The sequence below is a fragment of the Engystomops pustulosus genome, chromosome 4 (genome assembly GCF_040894005.1).
Source record: "Engystomops pustulosus chromosome 4, aEngPut4.maternal, whole genome shotgun sequence".
In the NCBI taxonomy this organism is placed as follows: Eukaryota; Metazoa; Chordata; class Amphibia; order Anura; family Leptodactylidae; genus Engystomops; species Engystomops pustulosus.
The window spans coordinates 132,381,275-132,408,906 of NC_092414.1; the positions used below are offsets into that span (position 1 = coordinate 132,381,275).

The window sequence follows — 27,632 nt, forward strand, 5'->3', positions numbered from 1 at the left end:
TTCCATACTCTACGCCTATTAACACCCAACACGTAAATTGAATTAAAATTTAGTGATAGAAAATTGCATTTATCAACCCAAACCATTACATTTATTATCAGGGCTAGGTTTTCCAGCTCAGTCGGTTATAATTTCCAGAGCTCTTTATCTATATAAATTTAATTAGCCTTGATATCATCACTATATTATAGAACTAATTAAAGATTTAGATAAGTGCTGAGAGAGCTTATTTAATACCCCATAAAGTTCAATGTGGAAAATTAAAAAGGCCGTACTTCAGACGGTTGTGAAGTTTATGAAACCCGGTGCCTGTATCAGTGGATTTAAAAAAAAAACAAATCTGATTTAATTGCACTTAATGGGCTTCTTAATGTCTAAAATATCACTGAAGTCTTGTTGCTGTTTCATCTCTGAGAACAGAAGCTTTTTGTAGTGTATATAATGAACGGCAGACTGTGTTATGAGATGTATTCAGTATCACAATGGCACATAACAAATGCATTGCCATACGATGGGCAGTCTCTGTTTATCTGCCAGCAGTGATCTGGTTCCCTGTGTAATGTTATATAGAATATCACACATCCAGTAGTGTCTGTAAGATCTAATTATACAAGCAGGCACCAATTCTTCTCAGTACATTTATTACTGCTATTAAATAGCTGCTTGTGTGGCCTAAAAATTGTAACCCAGGTTACATACCAGATAGGTTCTGTAGGTTTGTTCCTAAGTTGAATTTGTATGCAAGTTAGAACAAGTGTAACTCCAGACAAGTACTTTTTTGTATTTTGACAAATGAACTTTAAACATTTTGGGTTGAAATAGAACAAATATTAACAATAGTGTCGTTGCAAAAATCTTACAGCTTCACTGGATGTCACAGTGGGACAAAAGGTCCAGTTGTATCTAGTGGTCATCTGTAAGTCAGGAGTTCTTCATTCAGGGACTGCCTGTATTCTGATCAGAACAATAGGCCTCATTTTATAAACGGTAATTACCGTATATTCCGGCGTATAAGACGGCCTGGTGTATAAGACGACCCCCCTACTTTCCTGTTTAAAATATAGAGTTTAAGATATATTCGCCGTATAAGACTACCCCTTTTCCAACGCATACAAAACACCGGAAATTTTTTTTTAAAAAACAGATTTGAATTTAACATGGTCCTTTTTTAAATTTCAATTCTTATGACATGCAGGTATATTGCAGGAAAACTGTCGCTCATAAACATAAGGCATACAACAACAACAACATTACCATCGGTATGCATAAAAACATTGAACACCTCCTCACCAGTAGCCATAATTAATGTCCCCCATCTACCAGTAGCCATAATTAATGCCCCCACCCACCAGTAGCCATAATTAATGTCCCCCCCTCACCAGTATCCATAATTAATGTCCCCACCCCCAGCAGTAGCCGTGATTAATGCCCCCCCTAGCAGTAGCCATAATCAATGTCCCCCCCACCAGTAGCCGTGATTAATGTCCCCCATAGGTAATATCCCCCCCCCAAATAGCCATTTCCTAACTTTCACCTATGCCCCCCCCCCCCAAATAGAAACAGGGCCCCATAGATTTAAGCAAAATGAAAAATAAAACTTACCTAGTTATTCCGCTCCTCTTCGCGCCCTCTCTCTCTTCTAAAGATCGGCGCAGGCGACGGCTGATGACGTGTCTGCCAGGTCAGGTGCTGGGTCATAGACCTCAGCAGACCCGGCGCAGGCAGGTGCGTCATTAAGCCTGTGCCGGCGTCGATGGATGAGGTGGGTGGGACGGGGGCGGATCAGGGCCGTTCAAATTTTAAATTGTGACAGCTCCGGGCCCTCCTGATCCAGCGCACGGACCAGATGCAGAACAGTCCGTGCGCTGTAGGGGAAAGGCCCGCGGCTGTCACAATTCAAAACATCTGCCCGCTGTGCTGCACCGAGTTATCAGCGCAGCACAGGGGTCAGGTGCGGGCCACGGTACCGCGATCGGTACGCCACTGTTTGAGGCTGCCGGCAGCCAACGCTGTGATAAGCAATATGCAGCAAAGACTTACCGGCTATGGAGAGGGCTCATCCCGTGAGCCCTCTCCATGCAGCGCGACCCGACCGCCGCCGTATAAGACGACCCCAGAGAAGACAGAAGATTTTTCTGTCTTCAAAAGTCGTCTTATACGCCGGAATATACGGTACTTTTTTTTTTACAAAAATGGCACTTATCTTGTCCATTGGTCAGTGTCTCGTATTGCAGTTGAGACTAAAGCAAACTGTTGGTCTGATTTATTACTAGATGTTTTTTTGGAGTAATTTTATACTCAAGCAATATTTTGAAATGGTTGTGGAAACTGCACAAAAAGTTTCAAATTGTTGCTTGTGGCAAATTAACCAATCATAGCATGTACTTTTTGGGTAGTAGCCTCCACCCCATGGCTGTCCAGTTATGTCGTGTTGAGCCTGGTAGGTGGTTCAGGTATTGTATATGGACACACATAATATACACTGTATAGCTGTAGGTCTGTATTTGCCGTTAGTCATAGCTAAGGACCTAATGGTCTGAAATGCGTAAGATGTAACTGTGTACAGCACCTTATCCATGTATTTGCCGTCAAGTGTATGTTCCTATTACGGATGAATAAAATTGCTGAAGAATTTTAACGGACCCAGTGAGTGCCGATCTACCTTCTTCTTTTTTTCCTGTCATTAGAATCAGGATTAACAATAAAGCTTCATTACAGACACCTGTGATAACTGTTACAGCTGATTATTGTAGCTTAAGGATAAAATACAGTAAATTACCAATAAACAGTCGTCCGTTTATAACTAGGGGTTGTCTGTAAGTCAGATATTCATAAGTAGGGGACCGCCTGTTTATATGTGTATATACATATATACAGCTCAGGTTCTATGCTACACCTAAGCAGCTTTCGCATGTACCGTAGTACTTCACTTGCATTCTGAAATTCAATTCAACTGCCACAGGGAGGGGCTTGTGTTCAAATGCAAAACATGTGGCGCTCATTCTTGATCATATATGCTTCAGTAGAAATGCATATTTGATCGGGGAAAGCCCCTCCCCTTCAAGCATCCTTCAGAGTTTACAATGGGCGATGGCGTGGACCCCCATATAAAATGGTATAAGGAGGGGCCAAGCGTTTTAAAATATAGTGTGTGAACACAGCTTAGAACTTTAGGGCAAGCGCTTCTTGAATAATCATTTCAGTTGTTTATAAAATATAATGCATGCATAATTCTTCTGTTTAATTTGATAAAATAAGACCTACAGAAATGTTCTAACATTAAAAATATTGTAAAAATATTATTACCTATTCTTTTCATACAGCTGCAGTATTAACCTAATAAGTTTACCCAAGAATGCAAATTATTTCAAACTCCATTACGATTCCCACTCCAACTGCAGTCAGTGCATCCGGGGGGCCCAGAAAATAATTCAGTGATATATCTGATGTGTGTCTGTCATGTTCCCTACACTGTGCCTGCAGTAAAGGGTTAATATCTGCATGCAGTTATATTCTTACTATTAATCTGCCAACAAGTAATTCATTCAGAAATTGTCAAGTGACACTTCAGATTTAGAAAGACGGACTCCTTACATTCCCCCCACCAGGTGAATGGTTACTGGGGCCACCAGCATTTAATTCCTCCTTGCAGCAGTGTAAGAAAATGATGTACCGGGACCCGCCATAAATGCTCAGGTCATTCGGCAGAGCAGAGATTGAATATCTCTGAGAAATTAGGATTTCATTGTGAATTCTCTGGGTCTTTCTTAAAGGCCCTCCTCCCACTGTGCTAGGTGAGAGGTGAGAATTAGCATATAAATAGAGAGGTATTAATAGCACATGAGAGATCACTCTACCTCCTCCTCTAGATCGGATGCATCTATTGTTTCTTTTCTATTACTCCCTGTCACAAACGCTCCATGCTCATTTTTTACCTATTTACTTCACGGCACTGATATTTTAACACAATTCTCTTTCATACTGTACCGAGCCGTTGAATAACACACATCCATTTGCAGCATTACAATTTATTAAATCCTTCATCACAGACAATTATTTCTTCAAAATGGGAACAGGGTTTCCTTGTCTATTTCAACCTCCATCTTCTTTTTTTAATAACCAGTCTAAATAGCGCTCTATTTCCTTATTTTATATGATCGTTTCATTTTGCTGATTGTATTTAATGGTGACCTTCTTCTGCCGTGTTTCTCCGAAAATAAAAAAATAACACCGGGGGATGGGTGGGGGATTTATCAAAGCTTGGAATATGAATGCCCTGCGTCTACAAACTAGCTTTAGCCTGTGCTATAAAATCTGTAGGTCTCACTTTCCTAGAAACATTTTGACTGACTAGAGTTAACCCAGGATTTATAGCTGAAAATGAGCTTTCGTCATGAGGTGACCATACAGTGTGGACAATGCTTCTCAATCTATTTAAAACCGAAAACTGTTTAATATGCTCTGTGCCACATTATCAATTGGCACAGTCTTGGTAAAAAAGTACAGCTTTGCATGAAAAGGGCCACATTATGGTGCATTTTCTGCAATAAATTAAGCCAATGAAGAGAAGGTACAAAGAGCAACTTGTCATTCTTAACTCATCCCTGAACACCCACTGACGAAAGATGTCAGGGATGCAGGTCCTGAGTAAGCCGTGACGTCTTTTGACATTGCTGCAATTTCTCCTGCTCCTGCGCTAATAGTCAAAGCAGAGCAGGGTTGGTTCTCCAGCTGCCAGACATATCCAGAGATCCAGATACAAGTAGTTTTTTACTGCTTCTGCCATCTCCTTTCTTCACTGCAGATTGCTGTAGTAGTGCCATGTAGTCAATATCTGAGCTGCCAGCTACGTAGATCACCTGGTCCGAAATGATTAAGCAGAGCTGCTGGGTCTGTTCAAATACAGTACAGCTTAACCCCAGACATCTGCCCCATAGGCATATTTTTTAATATGAAAATTTCCCCCATGGGTCTTTTATGACCTCAAGGGGGACATATATAGTAAAAAAAAAACACACACACAATCCATTAATAAATATTTAGAAATAAACATTATTTTATCACCACAGTTGCCCCGTTTGCTCAAGACTATACATATTACATATGAAAATGACCATTTCACACTAGGGCAGTGGTGGCGAACCTATGGTGCGGATGCCAAAGGCAGCACTCAGAGCCCTCAACCAGGCCATCACCCCAGCACACCAGATCGGACTCAAAGACAGGACACAGGACTGCTTCCTGCAATCTCAAGCAACTTAAAGAGGACCTGTCACCCTGAAAATCGGCACTATTGCTAAAGCACACGCAGCAGTGTTATACTGAAACCTCCAATAACACTAACTAACACCGCTGCGCTGTACATTAAAAATGCCGGACCATTCTCAAAACGTTCCAGTGTATTCATGAGGGGGCAGTCCAAGACGCTTCCTCTTCCCTGGACCACCCCTCTCGCTCCATAGTTCAGCTGTGACCGATGCGCGTGATGCGGCATTCACCTCCCGTAACCCTGCCCCCTCATGAATACGCTGCACCTCTTTGAAAGAAGCAAAAATAATGCAAATTTTTCATCTTGTCCTTAGGAGGCCAATATGATCGAAAGTTGTTGGAAGAACAGGGAGCAATAAGTTACTGCTCTCATTTTCGGTTGGCACCTCACCATAAATAGGGGGGGGGGGGGGTTGGTTTTGCAGTTTGGGCATTCGGCCACTAAAAGGTTCGCCATCACTTCACTAGGGAATTAATTTACCATGGGCATTTATGAGTTAACTTGAAAACTATACATTACAAAAAAAACACAGTTTATCCAGTTTTTGTAACACTAGCCCCCAAAAAACTAAACTAAACTAAGATTTTTCTTTTATTTTTAATTATCCCTAAAAAAAAAGTACCACCAAAATTTTTAAGGTATTGCGCCAAAAAAAGAAGTTATGGCCCTTAGACCAATAAATATGAAAGTTTGCTAAAAAAAAAAATCCCCATCATTAAACCTTTTCAGGCCTGGTCAGAAAGGGGTTTAATGTAGACAGATACTTTGATAAATTGGATACAGTATAATTATTAATGAAGGTTCATTACAGACCCCTTACAGCTGATCGTTGCATCCTGGGAGTAAAGTAAAGCATCCAGAGAGCTTCACCAGAGGTCACAGGGGGCAGAGGGGTCCATCTGTAATTCGGGTGTTCTTAAGTCAGGGACGGCCTGTATATAGAATATGGTACATGCCCAGAAGATCAGGTGTGAGTTTATAGTTCATATTCCAGAAGATGCAGAGAGCAGGACAGCACAAGGACAGTAATGGGTTACTTGGAAACATCTACTTTCTTCTCTCAGTGAATCAGTATTCAGCAAGTAGTAGACAATGTCTTGTACCGCTCAAAATTCAAAACATACAAGTTGATGAAGGGGAAAATGGCTGGAGATAGAAGACACAAGTGAGATGTAGAGGAATCATACATTATTAAATATCTCTGATTTATTCCTACAAGACGAGGGATATTTTGTATCCTACTTCAGTGACAGATGATAAGACAATTTTGTGTTCTAAATTGCCCTAAATAGTACAAGTGTATATTAAATGAATGGGCCGTGAGGGGATTATTACTGCACAGATCCTAACAATTGAAGATGTGTCATGTTTTGATCTGTCCCTTCATTCAATGTTCGTTCCAAAATAGGTAGCATGACTTCCCCAAAACTGCTATCAGTCTTGTACAGGGGATGAGAAATATACTTGGCTGAGTGATCATGACCGAGAATGTCACATGTAAATCCTCAGTGTGTGGCCTCTCCATGTGCGGTGCCCAGGTCTCTTTGCACCCCAGCCATTCCTTTATGTCCTTTACATGAATGTACTAGTCGTTGTTTTTTTAGAAAACATGATAAATCATTCTTCTTGACTAAATTTGTCTTGTTCATTTTCAGGCAGTACTATGAAATGATGTACAACACTGCCGATGAGCTGTTGAATCTGGTGGTGGACCAAGGGGTAAAATACACAGAACTGGAGTATATTAATGCCCTCAGCCTTCTCCATCGCAGTCAGACCGGTGTGGGTGACCAGACTACACAAAACATGAGGCTGCAGCGACTCAAGGAGATCATCTGTGAGCAGGCTGCCATCAAGCAGGCCACCAAAGACAAGAAAATAACCACTGTGTGACCAGTCCCGGAAGAAGCCTCCAGCACTAGCATCTCTCCACTTATTAGAAAGCATTACAATTACCAGAAACTAGAGATGACTGCTTTCGGATTAAATATTGTCCTTTGCCAACGTTTCTCTGAATCTGCATGTTCTGCATTTTACTCTATTGTCTTTTTTGGTAACGGTGTATTAGGTTGCCAGGGTATAACACAAATATATTCATTATGGCTTTACTTAATTTTGTATGTGTGTTCTTTACATGACTGTTTTTGAAGTAAAATTTGTTTTTAATTCTGCTCATCCTTCAGAATAAATTAACACATCTTAAACATTTTTGTTGGGTATGATGATGTAGGTTATGACTTTTGAAATAGGGAGTGTTTCCAAAGAAACCTTGAAACCCAAAATTTAGAATGCTCTGGTGCAATCTCTTGGAAGTTTTTCTGGGCTCCTCGGTTACCATTTTTATTATCTTTCTCTTCAATTTGTCATCAATTCTACTGTTTTGGCAATGTCTATCGATATTAAGTCCCATTGTCATGTTTGTCATAGCAATGATGGGCTGAAGTCCTGGTGCACACCTGTCTCCCTGCAAAGCTGGTTTAACAGGCATTCATTCTCACCAAGCTCTAACAGAGGTGCCATTTTATAAGGTTCCCCCAATCTTAAAAGAGTGTACACTGCTATACCTGACTACTGCTCACAGTATTGGCTTGTTTTTCTGAACTCTCTCATATATCTGATTTTGGCATCACATCTACTTCTTGTTGGGACTTTGGCGTGCACCTGGTAATCCTATGGTTTGATTATATTTACACATACTATCCTGGTTTTGACTTGGCTTGCTGACTCTTGTTCCACTTCCTCTTCATTTTGTTAAGTAGGAAGGCACACTTTAAGGGATTTAGTATTTATAATCACTATCCCTCCTCCCTGTGCTGACACCCATAGTTATTAAATCACTAAATATTAAATGCAACGATAGTATCAGGAGCATCATGTTGTTGAAGATGTTCTTATAGCCTTTGCCCTAAACATGTTAGTCTTTACTACTAGCTTTTGCTGTTTTATGTTCAGTATGGTGTGCACCGTCACTACTTTTTACCCTGTAAATAGGGTGACTGAATAATCGCAAGTTGTAAAATTTACCTATGGTGAAACAATTTGCTAACGTTTCCACATGTACCATCATTTGGTCCAGGCTGGTTTGGTTTTGGCCAAAGCCGAACTTGAAATGTCAATCCAGTTCTGAGTATTGCATCCAAACCCAAACAGACTTTCCAAGTTCCAGTTCGCTAAACCTAAACTTTGTTGGGGCCGCTCATCACTAGGATGAATCCCCCACAAGTAACATTCGTAATTAGTGATGGCACTGATCACATAGAGGACTTCTGGAGCATGGCATGTGCAGCTTCTACAATGGGGAAAGATATGGATCACATTAGTGATGGTAAAGGAGGTTGTATCAGACTTGTAGTCAATGAAACCTAAAATAAGCACAGGGTATCATAGTATCATAGTATATAAGGCTGGAAAAAGACACAAGTCCATCAAGTCCAACCTTTAAGAATTAAATAAATGTTTTATCCCCATAACCCAGAAAGGCATCCAGGCCTCTCTTGAACATGTACATAGAGTCCGCCATAACAACCTCCTGCGGCAGAGAGTTCCATAGTCTCACTGCTCGTACAGTAAAGAACCTTTGATTATGGCTATGGTAGAATCGCCTCTCCTCTAGGCGTAGAGGATGTCCCCTTGTCCTGGTCACAGGCCGAGGTATAAAAAGATCTTTGGAGAGATCCTTGTACTGTCCGTTCAGGTATTTGTACATTGTAATGAGGTCTCCCCTCAGTCGTCTTTTTTCTAAACTGAATAACCCTAAATTTTGTAATCTGTCATTGTATTCTAATCCCCCCATTCCCCTAATAATCCTGGTTGCTCTCCTCTGCACCCGTTCCAGCTCTACTATATCCTTTTTATACACTGGTGCCCAAAACTGTACACAATATTCCATGTGTGGTCTGACCAACTATGTCTTTATCATGAGAATCTATTCCTCTCTTGATACATCACATAATTTTATTTGCTTTGGCAGCAGCTGCCTGGCTCTGGTCACTAAAATTAAGTTTACCATCCACCAATACCCCCAAGTCCTTTTCAGCTCCAGTTTTACCAAGTAATTGACCGTTTAGAACATAATTATACTTTTTGTTTCCATGGCCCAAGTGCATAACTTTACATTTATCGACCTCAGTATTTATTACTTTACACAGCTTAGTATCATCTGCAAATATTGAAACTTCACTGTGTAAACCCACTACAAGGTCATTAATAAAAATGTTAAAAAGAAGTGGCCCCAATACTGACCCCTGTGACACTCCACTAGTAACCTCAACCCAATCTGAGAATGTGCCATTAATGACGACCCTCTGTTTTCTATAACTAAGCCAATTACTTACCCAAATACACATATTTTCTCCTATTCCCAGCAGTCTCATTTTATATACCAACCTTTTATGTGGCACGGTGTCAAATGCCTTTGAAAAGTCCAGATATACAACATCCACAGCGTCCCCCAGATCCAGTCTTGAACTTACCTCCTCGTAGAAACCAATCAGATTAGTCTGACAGGACCGATCTCTCATAAACCCATGCTGACGCTGGGTTATAAGGTTGTGCACAGTGAGATACTCCAGGATAGCATCTCTAACAAACCCCTCAAATATTTTCCCCACCACAGAAGGGTGCGAACAAAATAGTATGTGAAGAACACATTGAAGAACACGGTGAGCAGGACAGAGACACCAGGGAGCAGCACAGAGACACCGGGGAGCAGCACAGGCAGCGGCAGGCACGGAGACAGCGGGGCAGCGGCGGGCACGGAGACACCGGGGCAGCGGCAGGCACGGAGAGACCGGGGCAGCGGCAGGCACGGAGACACCGGGGCAGCGGTGGGCACGGAGACAGCGGGGGAGCGGCGGGCACGGAGACACCGGGGCAGCGGCAGGCACGGAGACATTGGGGCAGCGGCACAGAGACATCGGGAAGGGCAGAGAGATCGGGGAGACTTCAGTGGAAGAAGAGGAGCGGATCCCGGGACAGCGTATCTCCCGACAAGTAAGCAGATGTGCCGAACATCTGCAATCTATTCTTCACTGTGTTTTTCACTGCGTTTTTATTCTGTGTTCACTGTTTTTATTCTATTCTTCACTGTTCTTCACGTTTGCTAACTTGTCGGGAGATAATATACGCGCAGGACAGTGAAGAATAGATCGCAGATGTTTGCATACATCTGCTAACTTATCAGAAGACATTCTTTTTCAATTAAATAACACATTTTATTCCCTAACCATGGTCTCTTTGAAAAATGCTCGGGTCTCCCATTGACTTCAATGGGGCTCGTTATTCGAGACGAGCACTCGAGCATCAGGAAAAGTTTATCTCGAATAACGAGCACCCGAGCATTTTAGTGCTCGCTCATCTCTAGTAATAAATATCTTTCATGGGTAAACCTCTTTTACCCATGTAATCCCTTCAGCGATCCAATATTGATGATCTATTCTTGCCATCGAAAAAGAGATGGAAACCCCCTTTAATAAAGTACAAGACACTAATTGTAACATGTTTTTGATAAAGGTAACTATGTCGTCAGTCAGTCTGCAGTACATATGTAGTGTCCATTATGAATGGTCCCAGTGGGTCCTGCTTTTCCTCTCCTGAAGGCAGTAGGAATTCATTCTTGCTGGATAATGATTCCATCAGCATACATAGTACAGATTGCTCACAGTTCATCTGGAAACTAGGATTGTTTGCTCACAACTCTGAATTCATTAGGGCAAAATATCTTTATTTGTTCAGATCTATACTTGGGGCAAAAGTACTTAAAAAACAGACATTTACTTTTATAGCTTTGTTGTAAATAATGAAAAAATGAATATCTTATAGTTAGAGAAGCCAGAAGAAAAACCTGCATTTCTCTGTATCACTCTGAAAGCCTGTCGGCAGTTTTCTGTTCCCATTTTCCTGTCCACTAGTCTGTGTTATAAGCTATCCACTAATATACTGCATGTTAGCTGTAGCAATGGTTTAATGATCCCAGAAGGGACTCCAGGAGATAAACTTAGTTTTCTCAAAAACTATAAAATTCATACTCCATTCTGTGCTAAATGACATCAAGAATATAAACAATAGGAGGAGGAGAGTAATATGTGGAGGTGTGTGACAAGGGCAGAGACACCCGATAGGAAGAAAGTCGGATGCACTTAAGTTTGTGTTTACTACCAATTAGTATGTCCACATGGGACACAAAGTGGATAAGATTCTTACTGGATCTCATCTACATGATGCAGACAATTTAAATGAAGAACACCCCCACAGAAATAATTTTTTATTTCTTTGTTTTGCTAAATTTATATCCTGCTGTCATTTGAAAAACCTAGTATGTGTTGGATACCTCTAGAAAAGAAAAAAAATGTAACTGTGTTGGAACATTGGAGTCCAAGCAGTACCTGCAGTTGAATCCACTGAGGCAGATTTATAAAAAGTGTCCTAAGACTAGAAAGTGCAGAGTTAGACTGGAGAGTCTTATTCTGCACCAGATTTATAAAAGTGTCTGGTGCAGTAAAAACTATCTAGTCTTACTCTGCACCTCCTATTATTTGGCTTACTTTAGGCCAGAAAGTTAGGAAACAATTCTGTCGGGTCAGATGTATTTCTGGCGCACGGACGTTTTTGGTGTGCAGACACGCCCCTTTTTCTTAGGTCATGCCCCTTTTGACAAGCTAGTCCTAGGAGAGCCAGAAAACTGTCTAAAACCCTTTATAAATGTGGTGCAGACAGTTTTTTTTTAGTGCAAGCTATGACAGAATTCTGACGTACACAGATTAATAAATCTCCCCCAATGTCTTCTTCCTATGTTGCCCATAACTTTCCAGTACTAGCCTTTTACATCCCATAGAGACAGGATGTAGAACCAATAGGCAGAGGCACCACTGTCCAACAGCACACACCATGCAATGCAGTAATATCAGACTGGGTACACATAGAGCTAACCACATTATAACTGGACAAGGAGGGAATTACAATATAACTAATTTGTATTAAACAATCCCCAGAATATTTGTATTTAAAGGAAACCTACCATGCGGAATCTACAATCAGAAGTAGATCTGATGATAGATTCCTCCTGCCTGCCTCTGCCCTAATCTGTAATTTAATAATCCTGGAACATAACTTGTTAAATACTTTATTTTAGCAATATGTAAATTAACTGCAGAGGCTACTGGGTTGTGTACTAGCCTGGCCGGGCACTGGGGGCTAAGGCTACTCCACGCCCCAGTAGCCTCTGCAGTTAGTTTACATGTCACTAAACTAAAGTATTTAATAAATTAGGATAGGTTCCAGGATTATTAAATTACAGATTAGAGCAGAGGCAGGAGGAATCTACCCTCAGATCTACTTCTGATGGTAGATTACGCATGGTAGGTTTCCTTTAACACGTGAAATACTATTACACCAATCCAAACCCTCTTTATATAGGGTGTCCACTTTTTTATTTAATTTTTTCAAACAGCATGGAATCAATAAATATTTGGTGAAAAGCAAACCCATGTATGCAATACGGACATGGATATGTGCGTGAACTATGAAGAAAATGGAAGGTAAACAATGGATGTGTGCACAAGCCCTTATACTAACTTTAAATATCCAGTCAAGAACACCCCCTCCTCCAAAGAAAACCTTGCAAATGTTTCATAACAGTTAAAAAGAAATATGGAAAATGTAATATGAGAAAATGCCTTTATTCAGAAGGAGAAAGACTGAGCGGGATATAACATCTAAACAGCACTGATGTATACGAGTCTATGGTGGCAGTACTGTACAATGCTGACTGTTAGGGGGGATTACCAATAGGGATTCAAGAAGAAATGTTCCTACTTTATGACAAATGGATCAATGTTGGTTATTTTTTTTTGCCTTCCCATAGATCAACCAGGGGTTTGGAAGAATAAAAGGTTGATGTTGATGGCCACGTATGACAGGTATATTAGGAATGTTTATTCCTGTTTATACATAAATTGTGCTACGATGCTGGTCCTGAGACAATCTTACTTAATCTTATTGTGATGTAGTAGGATCCTATCTCAGGAAGCTTTTTATTGCAGTGAAGGAGTAAACCATACAATATATACCCAATGGAGAATGTCCTGATGTTATATAAACTATTTTCCTGTCCGTGCACAATAACTCCTAAAATTGCATCCTGATAAGTGAAGCAGTTTGCCATAGTCAGACATTATGCTCAGTGCGAGTAAGCACATTTCAAAAAATAGCAAGTCTTTTCCCAGAGGAAGCCGGAGCAGAACGCATCCAGCCGGGCGCCTCGCTGTGCATGCACTGTGACTGAAATAGCCAATTAGTATTGCATAAACCTACATATATGTGCGGCCCCACAGCCAGCAGCATTAATCACTGTCAAGGAATTTCTGCACCTAAATTCTAATTAATACAAGCATATCTTTACATTGATCCCAAACAGGAAAAACTTATAATTAGCTGGCCCGAGACATAAATCATGAGACAGCAACAAACGCTGAAATTATTTTTGGATTGATTTATGATAATCTAAGTGCATCATTTAGACGTAGATGGCTGCAGTATTATCGCACAATGATCTCATATATTAATCCTGCTTAAAGGGTCAAAGGTCTATTGTATTGTATGACTGAGAGATGTATATATGAGAGGTCAGCCGTCCTCCACTGCCCATTTAGTGGGTTAAGTTTCCGATTCTCTAAATGTAATTGGAACAAAAATATGAATGCATGGGGGAGGGTAAGGCTGCTCTACTGTAGATCATGGCAGTCATATTATGTTCTAAGGCCTAATTTTTCTGATAAATCCAGAAATCAACTCTTGAGCACATTTTTGGTTCTCTTTAAAACTTTGATATCACTTTAAAGCATTCCCTTTTGATGTCAAAACTTGTCTGGTTACCAATTTAAAAAAAAAATACTAGTTTTAGTTTTCTCAGCTCATTTACATATGACTTTGGAAGCAGTATTTTTTCTTACTGGTAGATTTGTTTTAACTCATTTAGGACACAAGGGGAGAATTCTTTGTTTGATTAGTGGTGAAATGTTACATCAGAACCAGCATCGTCACCCTGGAGATTGCACCAGTACATTCACAAGGTCTGTTATATACAGCCCGTTTTCTGCTGCCATAATGGAGGAAGGGGGAGGGGCACAGAGGAGTGCATCACAGCTACTGCTGCACAAGTTTAACATGGCCTGCGCTCAGCATGTGGCTGAGGATTTTCATCCATTCATTCATTTATAGCTCAAAAAAAGGATCTAGCACCAGCAATTGACCAAACAATTTCACTTTATTTAATTTCATCTTTGTGTCTGTACATTAAAAATTGCAGTCATAACTATCTAGCATGAAAAAGCCCTATGAAGTCTTAATCATGGCTCAGCAGCTGCCTGGTGTATTGTGATGTTCTGCAGCAGCTGAGTTTTTATTGCAATGTTATGCAACAACTAATGTATGTATAATGGAGGTCTGCAACAGCCATGGTGTATATTGGGATGTTAAGCTCCTGTGGTAGGTGTCAACATTATTTGTTGGAATTTACAGATTTGCCCTTTTAATCAAATCACCTCGTGACAACCCTAGTTAAGTGTTAGTAGGCAACTGGAGCAGCTGATCATTATGGGCAGTAGCCTGGGACCCATGCCTTCTAGGGGGCCCATGGCCCCCCCAACCACTCACCAAATTTTATACTAAGAAGGGCTTGGTTCATGAAATCCTTGTACATCTGTTCATACTCTCAATACACATGCACACTAGAGCCATTTCAGGAACTTTGATTTCCTCCAAAGGTCCTGAAACCACAGATTGAAAGGAGGCATAGGAGACACATCCTCCATTCTCCAAGAAGCTTGATTCTGGTACCATATGTAGGAAGTGAATTCCAGACTTGTAGGGGATAAAAAATTCATACAGCCGAGGGCCCATGGCAGTCTTAGTCCTCCAATGACTACTATGGCTCTACACTAATGTATTTAGTCCATGGAATCTGACCTGTGTAGGTCAGATCCCACGGACTGCTCATATTGCACAGGAAGGGAATCTTGCATCTTACAGAACTATGATACAAGGATTCCCTGTCTACTGGCCAAACTGCAGCTCCAACACTTTGACAAGGGTTTTATTGTTGGCCCAGTGGTTCGACCAACAGACAGGACTTCTGTCCACTGCACTGTGTTTGGTCCATGGGATCTGACCAGCACACAGGTCTGTTTCCATGGGTAAAAACACTCATGTGCAGCCGGCCTATACAGGATAATGGAAGATTATAGATCCGGTATGACATATTTGACTACCATTGCATGTTTCGGATTGTTGTGTGTTCAACCGGATGTAGATTGTGGTTTGGATCCAGAAAGTGTACCTTTGAGGACAGCAAACAAAAGAAAATCCAAGATAGGTTGTCATGAGGCCACAGATGTACGTTGGGCCAGTTACAGCAATGACATAAGCTGCCATTTATCTATTTAAATGGGTGGTTCTCCTTTAAATTCCCTTGCTTTAATATCTAGAAGATATAATGAATTTTCTATATAAGCAAAGCTGAGTCACAGAAGTCATGTTATACAACCTATTAATAATTTCTGCTCATACTATTCCAAACATTACAGGTTTAATATAAAATTGACTTGTGTATAAATAATGGATGTGTCTGAGCAATCAAATTTGCAAGTCAATGCAGAAGCACATGTTTATTAACAATCCCTCTGCAGATTTGTAGAATATTGCTTGTCTTCATTCCATATTATACCTCTTTATGTTAAAGAAGACCCCCGCCCCATATCAGAGAACTGCACAAATAGCAATTCCCAATACCCAGATATACAAACTACAAATAATATCAAATACAGCTATAAAAAATGCTGCAATACATGTTGGCTCCATTGGCGTCTCTTTGTTTGGGGTAACAGCACCAAATACTCTATGTACAGCTCTAAAGCCATAGGTGCAATGACATTATCACATTGACATGGCTGTATTCACAGCTCCATTGCCCTTGGCTAGGCAAGCCCCCAGTAAAGGCCCATTTTGGGTGGACTCACATTGGAATTTTTTTTTCCATTAGTGATTTTTCACTGAACCCATTTTGGCTTCTGGACACATACAGGTTGGTTTTCTCTTCCTGGCTTCAGCGATTTGTCACTGATGCCTTACTGACCCATTCTTTTCAATTAGCTTTTCCACATTTCAGTTATTTTAGAACCTGTTATTTTTGTGTTTACAACATTTTACAACATTGGATCAAACTGAAGTGTGAAAAGGCCCATTGAAAAGAATGGGTCAGCAAGGCATCAGTTACAAACCACTGAAGCCAGGGAGAGAAAACCAATCTGCATGTGTCCATAAGCCAAAATGGCAGTCAAATCGCAGCAACAGGAAAAGGGGGCATTGGAAGGGGGGCAGCTACAGGAAAAGAGAACATTGGAAGAGGGGCAGCTACAGGAAAAAGGGACATTGGAAATGTACACAGCCGCCCAGGAATAAATAGAAATAAAGACACTCCTGTTTCTCTCCGCACCCTTCGTTAAACATAAACGAAGACATTTGTATGCTATAGTTACAGGGATAAAAATATACTGCAAAACAGCAGAGCAATTATCTAGCCTTCCTTACAAAGTTTAGAATACATTTTTCTTTTATGCATTACAGCCTTAGGATCAATATCACACTAATAACACAGTACAGTAATTACATACTGTACATATCTCTGTTAACTATCATATGTTGCAATTTCATCATGTTTATTCATTATTTCTTTACCTTCCCCACTCTGACAGATCTGATCCTTGCCACAATTCTGTCTCTGAGCTCCCTGGGCAGTTCCTTAGACCTCATGATTCTCATGTGCTCTGCCATCTCAAGGAGGAACAGAAAGAAATGAGCAGCTTATGAGTTACATATGAGTTTTTCTTGTTTACTAAGTTAGCAAAAATATCTACATTTCAGTTTTTTCAGTCAACATGGGATGCAGAGTGTACATATGAAGGGGAGCTGCTAGGGAGGGCACAGTATGAAGGGGAGCTCGTATGGAAGGCACAGTATGAAGGGGAGCTGCTAGGAAGGGCACAGTATGAAGGGGAGCTGCTAGGGAGGGCACAGTATGAAGGGGAGCTTCTAGGGAGGGCACAGTAGGAAGGGGGTTACTAGATGGGCACAGAATGAAAGCGAGCTGGGGGGGGGGGGTGGACAGTATGAATTGGCCCCAAATATGAGAGGGCCACAATATGACATGATATTAAGTGGGACATGATATTAAGGGAAGACAAGGTTAATTCTTGGCGGCTTAATTCTACTATGTTTGGTTGAGAAAGGGGCAGACAAAGGGTGTGTAAAGTACTATGCGAGGAGCTACTTTTGTCACTTTTTTCGAAACTCCAAAAGTTGGGAAATATGTGTGACATAAATAAAGTGCACTGTATATATACAATGTATATCCCTAAGGTGAGTCCTGGAAACCACCACAGAATGCGAGATACATATATAGCTTGGCCCTATACAAAGAACTATAGAGAGCTGTGTGCTGTGTGCCCGGGCCGCGCTCTGTCCCTCTCCTCGCATTGCATTGCAGCCATGAAGCGAATACTACATTTCCCGGGATGCTTTGCGCTCTGGTTCTATCTCCTAGTAACCAGTGTGTACACAACATGGCGGCTGACACCTGGATATTCCGTCTCCCAGCAGCGCAGTGAGGTAACGCTGTACCGGGGACTGCGGGTGAGGAACATGGCGGTGGCAGTGCTCAGTCCCGGCTTCCAGGAAGAGTTCTCCCATATAAGACGTCCTGCAATGGAGAAGCAGCAGCGTGTGCCGAGCGCGGCCAGCCGGGGGACTCCCAGCCCTGACTACTATGGGGACCCCAGGGAGTGTGACAGTGACAGCAGCGAACAGGAGGAGGACAAGATGGAGGTAAGACGCAGTGATGCGCGGAACCCCTGATGTTATCACTCCTAGTGCTCAGGGCATTCTGCTTCCAGAAGACTGAGGGGCCAGCACCCACTATATATGTATATATATGTGTATGTATAGTCACTGGCCTATTGGGGATTATGCAAGTGACCGGATATTGTGACCTTCTGATAGTTTGGGATGTTATTCCTCCTACCGCTTCTTGAGTAATGGCTCCAGTCCTTGGGAGCTGGAACGTGACTGGACACATGGACATAAAAGAAACTTAAGTTTTGTACACTGTAAATTGTGTGGAGTGTTACCCCTTTTATACTTATATATTGGGAAGGATGGGATGGTGGAATATCTTGCAAAATACACATCAGATCGAAAAAAATAAAAATATAAAACTTAAAAATCTTTGAAATGCTACTACTGAGACACAAGTTATGGGCAGTCTGGCATTTCTTAGTGAGTTGGATCATCAGGCTCAGTTCACTGAAAAGAGCCGGGTCTTCTATTAAATATATAGGGAGTCGCTGTTCAGTTGCTAAAACCCATCCACACTCCTTTTAACCATTATAAAAAGGGTTGTGGATTCTGATTTACGGGTGAAGTTGGCCATAAAGGGGTTGTGCTAACAAGCCAATGTGAACCGACTCTCTTCGTTTACAGTGAAGAGCCAGCTCTTTGGGCCTGCTCGTTGGGGAACGACCCATATTTATGAGACATAGGCGGCTGCAGCTGCAACCCCCCGCCCCCCTGGGACTTCCCAGGCGCTGCTGGGGGGAAATGAGTAATGTGAAATAAAATTTTATAAAGTACTAAAATGATTCAGAATGCTGACAAAGGTATTTTTAAAATAAGCATAGCATGGGCCAATGAAACCTGTCACCAGCTAAAAATAACATTCCTGGTGACAGGTTTCCTTTAAATGAGGGAATTTCAGAAAGGATATTTCTTACCTCACCTTCGTGATGTAAAAGCTGGTGACATGTCCCCCTTAAAGGAATGCATTCACTTTATTTAACAAAAAACAAGCTAAAAACTCTCAGGCTACTCATAAATATTTATTAGCAATATTTAGTGAAGTATGGAAGCAAAGTTGTGCTTGCTTCTAACATGACTTCTGTCCTTATGTGTTGAGGTACAATTTGATGGTGAGCTGAAAGAGGAAATGATATCTGAAGGACTCTCCATGTTCGGTCGTTCAGCACTTGGAAGTGAACAAGTGTATCTGCATTTAAACCTGTCAGTAAGTATCTATGGTATAATACCTGTTGTAGGATATGCCTGAAATGAGTTGTTGAGAGGAATGGCTCCTGTTCTCCACTCTGTCAGATGGTGCGCTTGCATCCAAAATGAAAGTAAATAGAGAAATCGGAAATGAGAGTAAATAAAGCGGTATTTCTATCCATGCCTTACTTGGGTGTGAATGAAGAATCTCTTTCTGGATATTTCAGCTTATGGTCACCCAGTAGAATGGGGAAAGGACCTGGAAATGTCCCTAACATTTCGACTCCAGCTCCACCAAAATGGTCTCCACCATCATGACTCCGACATCACAGTCCTGTTTTCCTGGTTATCTCTGCTGAGATGAATGCAGTAATTGCTTCCCAGTTCCTTATTCATCTGATCTGTAGTAGAGAAGCTTTGCTACTGAGCATGTACATAAAGTGCAGCCACATTCATCTACACTTAAAGGAAACCTACCACTTACAAGTGGTAGGTTTAGACACATATACATGGCACCAGCTCAGGGTGAGCTGGTGCCAGAGCATATTTTAGTTAGGGGAACAAAGCCCCTATCGCCGTTTTATAAGTTATATTAACTTATAACTCGGCGCACCGCACTTGGGCACGGCGCACCATGCGCGTGCCTGTGGGTGCGCCGGATTCTAACGTGCTGGAGAGGCGGTGACGTCACCGATCTCCCCGGCACACGCGCGCCTGTGCAACTTAGCACGGGGAAACAGAGTCCAGCTGTTGAAGACTTTCATTGATGAATCCTGCCGCTCCTGACACTGGTTGTATGTAAGGACACAAAGCAGAGTGACCCAGCAAAGCGGGAGAGAGGACCCAGGATCAGTAAATACTTGTACCTGGCGAGGGAGCGCCCGGCGGCACAGCCCCTGGCGAGGGAGCGCCCGGCGGCACAGCCCCTGGCGAGGGTAAGAAGAAGAGGGGAATAGGGGAAGGGGTTCTGTGAGTGTCGAGTAGTTCCCAGAGTGTTCCTTATATGTGTATAGCAGGCTGTGTGTGTATTCATGTGTACAGTAGTTCCCAGGGTGTTCCTTATATGTGTATAGTAGAGCAGTGTATGTATTCATGTGTATAGGAGTTCCCTGTGTTTTCCTTATATGTGTATAGCTGAGCTGCGTGTGTAACTGTATGGCTGAAGCAGAGCTGCGTGTGTAACTGTATGTCTGAAGCAGAGCTGCGTGTGTAACTGTATGGCTGAAGCAGAGCTGCGTGTGTAACTGTATGGCTGAAGCAGAGCTGCGTGTGTAACTGTATGGCTGAAGCAGAGCTGCGTGTGTAACTGTATGGCTGAAGCAGGACTGCGTGTGTAACTGTATGGCTGAAGCAGAGATGTGTGTGTAACTGTATGGCTGAAGCAGAGCTGCGTGTGTAACTGTATGGATGAAGCAGAGCTGCGTGTGTAACTGTATGGATGAAGCAGAGCTGCGTGTGTAACTGTATGGATGAAGCAGAGATGTGTGTGCTGTGCTTTAGTGCGACCAACAGGGATATATTAATTGGTGCAAAATATATTTTTCCTTTTTTGGAAGCCTAAATCTGGGGTGCGTTCTATAGTAAGAAGCATCTTGTAGTCTGAAAAATATGGTACATATTATGTATTGTATTGTTTATCACTGAACTGATGAATTGTATAACATGAAAAATAAGAATTTATTTGATCACTTTATGAAATCATGTGACTTAAGTAACTGGTGATTCAGTTATTTTATATTCCTCTAACTCACCTTGTGTAATTGCTTGACAAAGGCTCCATGGTGGAGCTGAAATGTTGCAGCATGAAATAAACCCACTTGATTTTTTGACTACCCTAATTTTTTTATTGGAGTGCTGCAACCTTTTGTTCTGCCATATCCTTGATAATATATATATATAGAGAGAGAGAGGAAATGCCATTTTGTGCTGGAGACAGTCTGCAGTACTTCCAACCTGTGTGGTTTATTTATTTTTTTTACATTTTTCCCTAAAGGAAGGCTCAGAGGTTGAAATAAGGACCTGCTGATTAGATCTGAGTTCAGCTGACTGTCAAAAATAAAGAATAAGTGTATATATTAAATCAGCTGTAATGGAACAAAGAATATGGCATTTAGGATGATCTTGTCACAGCATGTTCCCAAATACTGTCCCCTGGTGACACAAGCTGTGTTCAGTAGAAAAATACATGAGGGATCATGGGATGTTCACAACTCCCGCTGTGTCTGTTATGTTGGAAATAAAGGAGTATCTTTTACCCTTAATACACTTTTTCCAGATCATATTTCCACTGGAAAATGTTTCTGCAAACCAAGTGGAGAATTGTATTGTAGATTTCCGATAACTTACAGAAAGTCTCATTATTAAACATTCACTATAATAAAAAATAGGTAAAGTTGCCCAAAACATAATCCTCAGTTGTAAAAAAGACTAGATTTTGTTTCTTAGAAATCAAAGTTTTAGATATTGCTATAGAAAAAGGTTCTATATGCAAATGATGTCAAAGTAGTGCTGACAGTGTCTGATCCCACCTCATACCCTTGGGGATAGTTCACATCCTTCCATTATACTTTATGTCTGTGCAGTCTCCACTCCAGACTATAAATGCAGAATAACTTATAGAGTAAATGAGATGTGAGCAGACCCTAAGCTGTTTGCACTAATATTCTGTGGATTGTTCAGTCATCAAACAATTTATTAAAGGGGTTGTCTACAATTACAGAAATGTTTGTTGAATGTGATCTTTCAGCTCTTCTGACACTTTAGTACATACTTGTACCTCATAGAATACCAATTTTGGCGTTCCTATACTTATTTATCTGTGTCGATTCTTCCGTTAGCTGAAAATATACAAATACGTTGACAACAGGAATATTCCTATGCCCTATAGTCCATACACAGATGATGACTATCTCCCATCCAAATTTTTCTAGGTTGCATTTTTCATGGCAATAAATTCAGTAGGATTATGTTCAATGACATTGATAGAAATATAACGTGATCTATGTCATCATGAGAGTCTGTTTCCACAGCAGATTTTGAGGTGTCCTGGCTCTGAAAATGCCAATCAATCTGCCTTCCATTGTTTTCAGTCGGAGGAACAATGGAACAACTTTTTTCTGCATATGGAAAATAAGCAGCCTTCCATGTTTTGGCCAATCTCCCTTTGGATGAGGTTAATCTGCATGTGAAATCACTGAGGCTCAGTAGAGTATGTAAGACACATTTTTTATTTTAATGTTTTATAATGCATCAGGGGAGGGTTTCTATTTATAATAGTTCTGTTTTATACATATATTTTTATTATATTGTCTCACATTTTATCTATTGTCTCACATTCTATCCTTTCTCTTTCAGAATCGCAAATTAGATAATATTAAGATTTTGTGTAGTTATATTCACCTGCATAAGTTGGATGTGTCCTGCAATGAAATCACTGGTAAGTATTCAGTGTCACTCTAGGGCAGCGATGGCGAACCTATGGCACGCGTGCCATATGCGGAACGCAGAGCCGTTCCTGTGGGCACGCACGCTGTCACCATTGAAGCTCCGGCTGTCGGGAGTGCTGAATGTTATTGTGGTTCCCATAGAAACCACTGCGGGCAGAAGAGAGCAGCATGATACATCTGCTCCGACATAATAGAATTGGGCAGGGGTATAAGGATCTGGCCCTAAGATATAGTGGGCTGTCACTGTTCAATGTTCTCTTTTGGGACCCCTGAGCACAGTAATGTCGGTAGGAAGGCAGTCATTGCTCTGCCTTCCCCCTGCTAAAGCCGGGACTCACACAGAGGGCTGCTCATCTGACCCGACCAGCCAATAGGAGAGGAGGGAGGAGGAATCACCAGAGCCCATGTATGTATCTATCCATGTATGTATGTATGTATCTATCCATGTATGTATGTATGTATCTATCCATGTATGTATGTATGTATCTATCCATGTATGTATGTATGTATCTATCCATGTATGTATGTATGTATCTATCCATGTATGTATGTATGTATGTATGTATGTATTTATCCATGTATGTATCTATCTATCCATGTATGTATGTATGTATGTATCTATCTATCCATCTCATATCTGTCACATATCTATCTATCTATCTATCTATCTATCTATCTATCTCATATCTGTCACATATCTATCTATCTGTCACATATCTATCTATCTATCTATCTATCTCATATCTGTCACATATCTATCTATCTGTCACATATCTATCTATCTATCTATCTATCTATCTATCTATCTATCTATCTATCTATCTCATATCTGTCACATATCTATCTATCTATCTCATATCTGTCACATATCTATCTATCTATCTCATATCTGTCACATATCTATCTATCTATCTATCTATCTATCTATCTATCTATCTATCTATCTATCTATCTATCTATCTCATATCTGTCACATATCTATCTATCTATCTCATATCTGTCACATATCTATCTATCTATCTATCTATCTATCTATCTCATATCTGTCACATATCTATCTATCTATCTATCTCATATCTGTCACATATCTATCTATCTATCTATCTATCTATCTATCTATCTATCTCATATCTGTCACATATCTATCTATCTATCTATCTCATATCTGTCACCTATCTATCTATCTATCTATCTATCTATCTATCTATCTATCTCATATCTGTCACATATCTATCTATCTATCTCATATCTGTCACATATCTATCTATCTATCTCATATCTGTCACATATCTATCTATCTATCTATCTATCTATCTATCTCATATCTGTCACATATCTATCTATCTATCTATCTCATATCTGTCACATATCTATCTATCTATCTATCTATCTATCTCATATCTGTCACATATCTATCTATCTATCTCATATCTGTCACATATCTATCTATCTATCTATCTATCTATCTATCTATCTATCTATCTATCTATCTATCTATCTCATATCTGTCACATATCTATCTATCTATCTCATATCTGTCACATATCTATCTATCTATCTATCTATCTATCTATCTATCTATCTATCTATCTATCTATCTATCTATCTATCTCATATCTGTCACATATCTATCTATCTATCTATCTATCTATCTATCTCATATCTGTCACATATCTATCTATCTATCTATCTATCTATCTATCTATCTCATATCTGTCACATATCTATCTATCTATCTATCTATCTATCTATCTATCTATCTCATATCTGTCACATATCTATCTATCTATCTATCTATCTATCTATCTATCTATCTAGGCCCACTGGTGTCTTGTTACGCCACTGGGATTGGGGTCATGTATAAAGGTCAGTAGACCCCTATATGTGACATATGACATAGCTATAAATAAAATACATCAATATTAAAATGGGGCAATTCTATCTATAATGCTGGTTATCAACTGCAGGTGTACCTGAGCTCTGCCCCAATCCTTCCCCTGAACAGTATAAAACAGTTTTAGGCAAGCAGAGGACAGCCGCAGTACACTGTCAAGATTGTCTAACGTTTATTACACAAGTCCCTATCTATCTATCTATCTCATATCTGTCACATATCTATCTATCTATCTCATATCTGTCACATATCTATCTATCTATCTATCTATCTATCTATCTCATATCTGTCACATATCTATCTATCTATCTATCTCATATCTGTCACATATCTATCTATCTATCTATCTATCTATCTCATATCTGTCACATATCTATCTATCTATCTCATATCTGTCACATATCTATCTATCTATCTATCTATCTATCTATCTATCTATCTATCTATCTATCTATCTCATATCTGTCACATATCTATCTATCTATCTCATATCTGTCACATATCTATCTATCTATCTATCTATCTATCTATCTATCTATCTATCTATCTATCTATCTATCTATCTCATATCTGTCACATATCTATCTATCTATCTATCTATCTATCTATCTATCTCATATCTGTCACATATCTATCTATCTATCTATCTATCTATCTATCTATCTCATATCTGTCACATATCTATCTATCTATCTATCTATCTATCTATCTATCTATCTATCTCATATCTGTCACATATCTATCTATCTATCTATCTATCTATCTATCTATCTATCTAGGCCCACTGGTGTCTTGTTACGCCACTGGGATTGGGGTCATGTATAAAGGTCAGTAGACCCCTATATGTGACATATGACATAGCTATAAATAAAATACATCAATATTAAAATGGGGCAATTCTATCTATAATGCTGGTTATCAACTGCAGGTGTACCTGAGCTCTGCCCCAATCCTTCCCCTGAACAGTATAAAACAGTTTTAGGCAAGCAGAGGACAGCCGCAGTACACTGTCAAGATTGTCTAACGTTTATTACACAAGTCCCTATATTAACCCCTTAACGCTCTTCGCCGTAGCTCTACGGCACAGAGGTATAAGGAATGTATGAAGAGGGCTCACGGGTGGGGGTTGTTGCATATTGCAGCAAACCCCAACCGCCAATAACCGCGGTCGGTGCTTGCACCGATCGCGGCTATTAACCCTTTCAACGCCGGCGGCAAAGTCGCCGGCGGCGTTTAAAAGACGGCGGTGCGCGGGCGGCGCCATCTTTATTACGATTGCCGCGCCCCCGAACGTCATCGGGGGGCGGCGATCGGTTGCCATGGTAGCCTCGGGTCTTCGTTTGACCCGAGACTATCTGGCATCTGCAGATTCGTTACAATGAGCCAGTGGCTCATTGTAATGAATGTGCTGCAAAAATGCCATATATTGCAATACAGAAGTATTGCAGTATATGTCCACAAAAATAGAGAAAAATATTTTCACTATGACCGGAGCTCCAAGGATTCTTCTTTTCCCTCTTATTTTATCTTAAAACTTCGATGAACAGCACCAATCTTCAATTTCTCCTGCTGAAAGTATGTCATGGAAGAAGCCTTGCCGGCGAAACCCTGGGTCGGGCGGATAGAAAGCTAGCGTCCCGTTATGTGAATTTGTGATATGCGCATTTTTAATGGATTTTTGTGAGTTTGATGAATTGGAATAAATTTTAACCTTGTTGGAACGTACCACACCATCTGCCTGCATATTTTCTTCCAGTTACAATACACTTAAAAGAGGAGAATGAGAGTGCGATGGTTCTAGTCTGAATGGTGACATACTTTCAGCAGGAGAAATTGAATATTGGTGCTGTTCATCGAAGTTTTAAGATAAAATAAGAGGGAGAAGAAGAATCCTTGGAGCTCCGGTCATAGTGAAAATATTTTTCTCTATTTTTGTGGACTTTTTCATAGACTGTGTGGACCGGTCTTATACCGTGAGTAGCTCCTTAAGGGGCAAACTGTGCACCACGAACAACTGTGTTTATTGCAGTATATGGTAGGAGCGATCTGACTATCTAGGGTTAATGTACCCTAGATGGTCTAAAAAATAGTGAAAATTTTTTTTTTAAAAAAAGTTTAAAAAATAAAAAAAATTTATAAAATGTTAAAAGTTCAAATCACCCCCCTTTCCCTAGAACGGATATAAAACATAATAAACAGTAAAAATCACAAACATATTAGGTATCGCTGCGTCCCAAAATGCCAGATCTATCAAAATATAAAAACGGTTACGGGCGGCGGTGACCTCCGAGGCGGGAAATGGCGCCCAAATGTCCGAAATGCGACTTTTACACCTTTTTACATAACATAAAAAATGAAATAAAAAATGATCAAAATGTCGCACAGACCTCAAAATGGTAGCAATGAAAACGTCGCCTCATTTCGCAAAAAATGACCCCTCACACATCTCCGTGCGCCAAAGTATGAAAAAGTTATTAGCGTCAGAAGATGGCAAAAATGTTTTTTTCTTTTTTGTACACATTCGTTTAATTTTTGAAAATTTATTAAAACACAATAAAACCTGTATAAATTTGGTATCACCGCGATCGCACCGAACCAAAGAATAAAGTAGGCGTGTTATTTGGAGCGAAGAGTGAAAGTCGTAAAAACTGAGCCCACAAGAACGTGACGCACGTGCGTTTTTTTTCAATTTTTCCACATTTGGAATTTTTTTTCAGCTTCGCAGTACACGGCATGTTAAAATAAATAACATTACGGGAAAGTAAAATTTGTTATGCACAAAATAAGCCCTCACACAGGTCTGTACACGTAAAAATGAAAAAGTTATGGATTTTTGAAGTTGGAGAGTGAGAAATGAGCCGAAAAACCCTGCGTCCTTAAGGGGTTAAACACCTATGTTGTTTTTTTTCAAAATTTTTGTGTTGGCACTTTG

The 27,632-nt window shown here is 40.4% G+C and overlaps 2 protein-coding genes across 2 annotated transcripts in view; both read left to right on the forward strand.

Moving 5' to 3' along the window:
* The window catches only part of EXOC4 (exocyst complex component 4), a 261,581-nt gene extending 254,204 nt beyond the window's left edge, over positions 1 to 7,377 (forward strand). The window contains exon 18 of the mRNA XM_072147478.1: positions 6,925 to 7,377. Coding sequence (XP_072003579.1) covers positions 6,925 to 7,162 — 238 coding nt within the window. The 3' untranslated portion in view covers positions 7,163 to 7,377. The remainder of the gene's footprint in view (positions 1 to 6,924) is intronic.
* Positions 7,378 to 17,835: 10,458 nt separating this feature from the next.
* The window catches only part of LRGUK (leucine rich repeats and guanylate kinase domain containing), a 42,122-nt gene continuing 32,325 nt past the window's right edge, over positions 17,836 to 27,632 (forward strand). The window contains exons 1-3 of the mRNA XM_072147480.1: positions 17,836 to 18,145; positions 19,272 to 19,379; positions 22,715 to 22,796. Of these exons, the coding sequence (XP_072003581.1) occupies positions 17,963 to 18,145; positions 19,272 to 19,379; positions 22,715 to 22,796 (373 nt within the window). The 5' untranslated portion in view covers positions 17,836 to 17,962. The remainder of the gene's footprint in view (positions 18,146 to 19,271; positions 19,380 to 22,714; positions 22,797 to 27,632) is intronic.